Here is a 6000-nt window from a genome sequence, read left to right as displayed (position 1 = left end):
CACTGTTCTGATGCATTCTGCTTAGTGGGAGTGGTGCCTCACAGTTTGAGACTTATCTTAAAGTACATCATTTAAACAAAGTACATGCTGAGTGTGACTTGGATGTGTCAACACTTTACTAGAATTTATCATCATATTTTTAAAAAAGAGGAAGTGCAAATGAGGTAAAAATATCTGCAGTGGTTGATGCAAATGTATCACTCTCATTTCACCATTTTTGTTCTAATATTACTACAGAGCTTCAAGATGTAAACAATAGATTTTAAGGTACTTTTTTGGTGTGGGCGAGGTCAGGTAAAACACAGACGTGTAGTGTATTACCTGTGTGTGGGTAGTCAAGTATGAAAACATACATCCTTGGTAAAAAGGAACAGCATCTCAGTGAGTGCACACAATATTTTCTGTCAAAATAATAACTAAATAAGCACATAAGTGCATGGATGTGTTAAGAGACAGTGTGCTGCTTATAAGATCATTTGAAAAACATGATTATCTGGAGCAGCTGAATAAACTGGGAAATAACTGATCGCTAAGTCAGGCACTGAATAATTCATGAGTGGCATGTCACATACGTCATAAGCATATCAGTAGATTTAGTTGGAGGAAAGTGTGAATATGCTCAACACAGAGGAGGAAATTTTGATGTCAGTGATTGAGATTTTGTATGGAACTTATAGAATCAGAACTGAACTTGGAAAAAGGGCCTTAAGATATGCTGCTCCTCCTGACTGAAATGATAGACTTGGTTAGCTGGTCTCATTGGATGCTTTTAGGAGGAGGTTGGTTGATTTGGAGGCAGAGACGTCTGGCTGCGGATGTTTTGAAAGATGTATTTAAATACTTGCTGTTTCTCTTGTTAAGTCATACTTTATCAATCTTAAAGGTGTGTAAAATTTACAGTTCACACTCTATTGTTGAGCATGCTACACACATAAGCTGAATTACATGCAAAAACAATCCCCATGGACATGCACCAATGGAGAGATGCCAGAGTTATGGCCATGCTGCTAGTGTTGAAGTGCTGCTGTGAGCTGTTAGGGGTTCAGTGCCTTGCTCAGTGGCACTTTAACAGTACTCAGATGACCTGACACCTAACTAGATATGCTCAGACCGGGACCCTTCAATTCCCAGCCCAAGTCCTTCCAGACTGAGCTACTGCCGCCCCAAACTTGTCCTTCAGTGTATTGACTGTTTCTGACATTTTGTTTGTGTGGCTGCTCATTGTTTGTCTCTTTAACTTTGTAGTTTTAACTGTGCTGCTGCCTGTCCTGGCCAGGATTTCCTTGAAAAAGAGACTTTTAATCTCAATTAGTTATTTCTACGTTAAAAACACAGACTTAATGCTGCCTCAGCATTTATTTTTGGTTAATAAATCATCCTTGCACTGAGAATACCATCTTTGAGAAATCAGCTCATTACGACATTGAACTAAAAGAGTTCACCAGTCTTTACTTCAAGGATTCAAGAAGCGTCATTCTGCAACATGAAGCACAAGAGGAGAACAAAATTTGCTACCCAGGTCCTGAACGAGAGTTCTGTTGTGCACTCCTACTGTTCCCTGAAGTCATCTATCTGACATCTTTAAAGAACTGAGGTGAAACATGAGTAACTCCTCACTTCTTTCTGTTGTAAATGTAATTAAAAAAGACTTACCTTACTCCAGGAATTTCAAAAATCACTTTTATTTCGTTAAAAGTTACAACAGTTCTGAGCAGGTCAAAGCTCAGAAGGTATTTTTAGAATCACATACATACTGTGCAATATTTTATAAACGTTACAATGCTGATATGTTGATAAATAAGGCGCCACCACTTTGTACATGTCCAGTAAGCTCTGGAATATACAAGTGTATACATTATGTGCCAAATAAACCTGATTAGTGTTAAGATACAAAATCTTAAGGCTTTTAAAGAAATGTCCTCCAACTGGATCATAAGACATTGCTGAACAGAAACAATAATCCAACATTGAAAAGGAAAGATCCACTGGTTGATTTGAGAGCCGAGGCAAAGAGTTGGACGCAGGAGTAACCATGCGTCAGTGGAAGTAAAGGATGAGCAGCGCCTAACAGCACCAGAAAAACACAGGTTTACACTAAGTCCATTTTATAGAGGCTTTAGTTTTATGGGAGTGCAAGTTGTTGTTGGGCGTGATGATTAAGTAACCAATGATAAACAACATGACAGACACAAGAGAGAGATGGTGCAACAGCGCTGCAGGTGGGCTGAACTTTGTTCAGAGAGGAAGACATTAATGATTATCACAAGCATTTGAGCTGACAAGAATAAGGCAGAAATTCTATTTTACTACATTTATGAACGGGCTAAAATGCATTTAAGGCTACATAAAGCAACAATTTCTACTTGGAATTATACTTATCCAGGTTAAGGGTTTGATAATGGTCTCACTAGTTGACTTTAAGGCCAAAAATAGTTGATAAAGTCAGCACGAATGGTTAAAAACACATTGGAAATAAATACTAAATCCTAGCATTGATTAACTGATCACTCAGCATTGGTCCTCTAAGGCAGGTTTTGCTTTAAAAACTGCAAAAGGCATTTTTAAAGGTTTTAAACCATCATCTATCAGTATTTATAGAGTTACAGGAGTTCTTTAAAACCGTTGAATTTGGGCAACAAAGTAGTAAGCCTGACATTCAATGTGATTTTTAGGCAAAATTCAAGGTTATATAAAAGAGTTTATACATTCCATTTACAAAGTCCTTCTTACACAACAGAACTGTTGCTTTTGCATATAAATAAAATCGTAGAACATTCTTAAAGGCTATTTTTTCAAAGTGGAAGGCTTTCAGATATTCATGGTGATGAGACATGAAGATATAGTTAGAAAGGCTATAGTAGAGCACCCAAGATTGCATTAACTGGCTACTGTTTTGCAGGATGAGCGGAGCTTGAATAAAGCTTGCCATGTATTGTCCCTGATTATAGTCGTCTTGCAGTTTTGGAGCTTTAAATTTAAACCATTTGCTAAATGTGGAGTTGTTTGACAGGAGTCCAGTCGGGGCTGAGAACCACTGGTCTCTTACACGCATTGGTAACAGAAGCTGCTAGTCATATTGGGCCAGTGTGGGTTTGAGTTGTCATGAGCCTGAGGACTGAGGGACTGTAAGGCAGAGCTAAAAGCTGTTTTATGGGGGTATGCCTGGTCAGGAACTGGGCATGTCAGCCTTGCTCAGAGCGATGGCCAGCTCCAGGTCCTGCTGCTCCTGGAGCCGCAGCCTCCTCAGCCTCTCCTGCTCTTCACGCTCGCTCTCACGCTTGGCCCACTCCAACTGCTGGTTCTCACTTCCAAACTGCAGCAGAAAAACAAGCATTAGACATGAAAAAAAGGGCAGAAATACAGGCTGAAATGCAACACAGAGAGGACGTCATTAGGCGTAGGAAAGACGTAAAAGTAACACTGAATGCAAATTTTAAATCATGATTCTACTTCAGGAAATATACTTTAAATGACAGATAGTTGATGGCTGTAAATTTAGAAGATTTATAACAATTTAGATGTTTCAATTTAGCTTGGACATCACAAAAAAGCAGAAAAAAGCAACACTAAAAGCTTCACAGAAAGCTTCCTATACACAATATGCAGATATACTCTAGTGCCACAATTACTACTTACATATTACCCATAAACATCCAGCACGTGAATCACTGTGACTGTGGATATACATGTGAAAAAGTCATGCTCATGAATCAGCGGACTCAGATTACGCAGTGCGGACAGGTTTTTCACATGCAAAAGACTGACCACCACACCCTTTTATAGACTTACCTCGCCATATTCGTTTCCTGGCAGAAAAACAAAAATTACAATACAGAGCTCCATATAAAAAAGAACCCACAAATCCCTTTCACAGCTCTCATGCTGGCATGAGGGATAACATAAATGCATGTCATGTCAAATGAGATGAACTAGACACAAAAAGCTGCCAAGCATGCATCATCCTTCCAAATTCAGGCTATACACGAAGGCAAAGAAGCGGAAGATGTGGGACAAAGAGAAAGATTTACTCTGTTGTGCTCTGCTTTGAGGCATATCATGCTTGACAGCAAATAAGCCTTTAGCTTGTACTTCCAAGACTTGAAAAATGCTCCTCCAGTGCTACCTGACCAGACAAGTTCACTAAATTGCTGATTCAGAGTTGAATCAATCCTGCAAGCATGCAAAAGCCCCTCTACCAAGACAGACGATCGACTTAATGGACACAAGTACGGGGATGTCAATTAAGCCGGTAAACATTTAACTTCCGTTCTCAACAAGCTTTAAAGGAGCTCTCAGATGTTCTGTCAGTTGTTAGTTGACAGCCAGTAAGCATGACATCTTGTGATCGGTTGCTGTGTGAGGCGAAGTTAACAGAAAGTGGCCCCGTGACAAAACTGTCACCTCCGAGCCTTCAGCACGGTTATCTGAAGAGTGACATCATACGGTCAGCAGCTCATGCAGACAAAACTACCAACAGAAAACTGTAACCTGACTAAACTTACAGAGACAAAATCTGCAAAACCCACAGCACTGTCTTTGGATTTGCTACTCAAGTGAGTTGTAAGAAACGAGGCCGTATGGTCTGCTGTAGAGTCAGCGCTCGGGAACGGATCTGAGGCCGTCAAATTGAGCATACCTACCAAAAAAGGGAAACATTAACATGAATTCACTAAAGATAATCGATTTCTGCTTTACTAATGATACAATCTTTTTGATAAAAAGTACAGAACAGATAAAGAACAACAGCTCTCCTGTCGTTTTTTTTTTTTTTAACCACAAGCCAGAGAAAAGAATTTCAACGTATCTTGGTTGCCTGAGACCTCTATTTTTGTTGCTGTGGTATCACAACAAGTATTCAAGTCACTGGATTTAACTAGAAGTTTAAAATTCTCATATTGTGACAACTCAACTGCAGATGCCAACAGCTGATAGTCTCTTGGGAGAACAATGTCACACTTTAAAAGGCTGGTGTGTAATATTTTGTGGCAAAACTGTAACAGGAAGCCAGCAGCTTCAGCCTGATGGTGTGCACAGCGCTTACCAAAGGGAAAGCGATATTGATTTGAAAAAAGGTGTTAACCACTGCTTTGAGTAAGACTCAGCGATGCATTGAAGCTTAACAAGCAAAGTGCGGCTCTTTTGGAAATATGATGATTATAAAAGAAGGGCACACCCTTGTATACAGCATGAGCACATGCCCTATAATTCACAGCTTTGTAATGTGTTTATAATTATTTACGCATCAACATTTGCGGAAAAAGCCACACTGGCTGGATCTGCACTCAGAATTAGAAATATTTAATAAATAGCAGTGAGGAATATAGGTTTATAAATAGAATATGGATGAAATAAGAAGTATGCATTAAGTATAAAAAGCACAGGTAATTGGCAAAGTAAGCAGTGTAAGAGGGGTAGTATTACAGAATAAGCTATGCACAAAAATGCAAATTGAAGGGCTTAAAGAAATTAAAGAGTATGGTACATTTTAATATTTTTAAAAAAAATTTAAACTACACAGTATTACAGTAAACCAAAAGCCACCTTACACCTACTAGACTAAAATGATTGTGCAATTGTCCCTTAGATGCAGACTTTCAGATCAGCCTGTGACTCCCACAGAGGGCCTCTCACTTATCACATACGAAGCACATCTCTGCAGCTGGCCAGCTGCTTCACTTGTGCCACTTATCTCTTCTCTTCTCTGTGCGGTAAAGCAAAGAGGAACACTGACTTTCTCACGCTGTGGTTCCTGCCTACAAATAAGTGTAAGGTCACAGAGGAAGGGCACATGTTGGGCATGGCCTGTGGGTGGTGGTTGAGTGTGCGAACGTGCACCCACACTAAGAAAAAAAAAACTGAACATGAGGCTTAATGAACCCGAGGCAGAGAGGTGTTCTAAATGTTCTTCCTATACTGAACAAGTTTAACCTACACTGCTGTAACTACATTAATGCTCATTAGAAAGAACACATCACTGTGAAAACTGACAGTATATCTCAC

General features: G+C 39.5%; 1 protein-coding gene across 8 annotated transcripts in view; it reads right to left on the bottom strand.

Moving 5' to 3' along the window:
* Positions 1-1666: 1666 nt before the first annotated feature.
* Positions 1667-6000, bottom strand: part of LOC121519782 (epidermal growth factor receptor substrate 15-like 1) — a 30730-nt gene continuing 26396 nt past the window's right edge. For 2 of the 8 annotated variants that reach the window (XM_041802682.1, XM_041802684.1), the window contains 2 exons: positions 4503-4636; positions 1667-3313 (listed from right to left, as the gene is read on the bottom strand). In XM_041802682.1, coding sequence (XP_041658616.1) covers positions 3167-3313; positions 4503-4636 — 281 coding nt within the window. In that variant the 3' untranslated portion in view covers positions 1667-3166. Of the gene's footprint in view, positions 4637-6000 lie in introns of all 8 variants that reach the window. The other 6 variants (XM_041802683.1, XM_041802687.1, XM_041802685.1 and 3 more) reach the window with 6 other exon arrangements.

The sequence above is a fragment of the Cheilinus undulatus genome, linkage group 13 (genome assembly GCF_018320785.1).
Source record: "Cheilinus undulatus linkage group 13, ASM1832078v1, whole genome shotgun sequence".
Classification (NCBI taxonomy): domain Eukaryota; kingdom Metazoa; phylum Chordata; class Actinopteri; order Labriformes; family Labridae; genus Cheilinus; species Cheilinus undulatus.
Note: the sequence above shows the minus strand (reverse complement) of the source record. Positions and strands in the feature narration are given on the sequence as shown.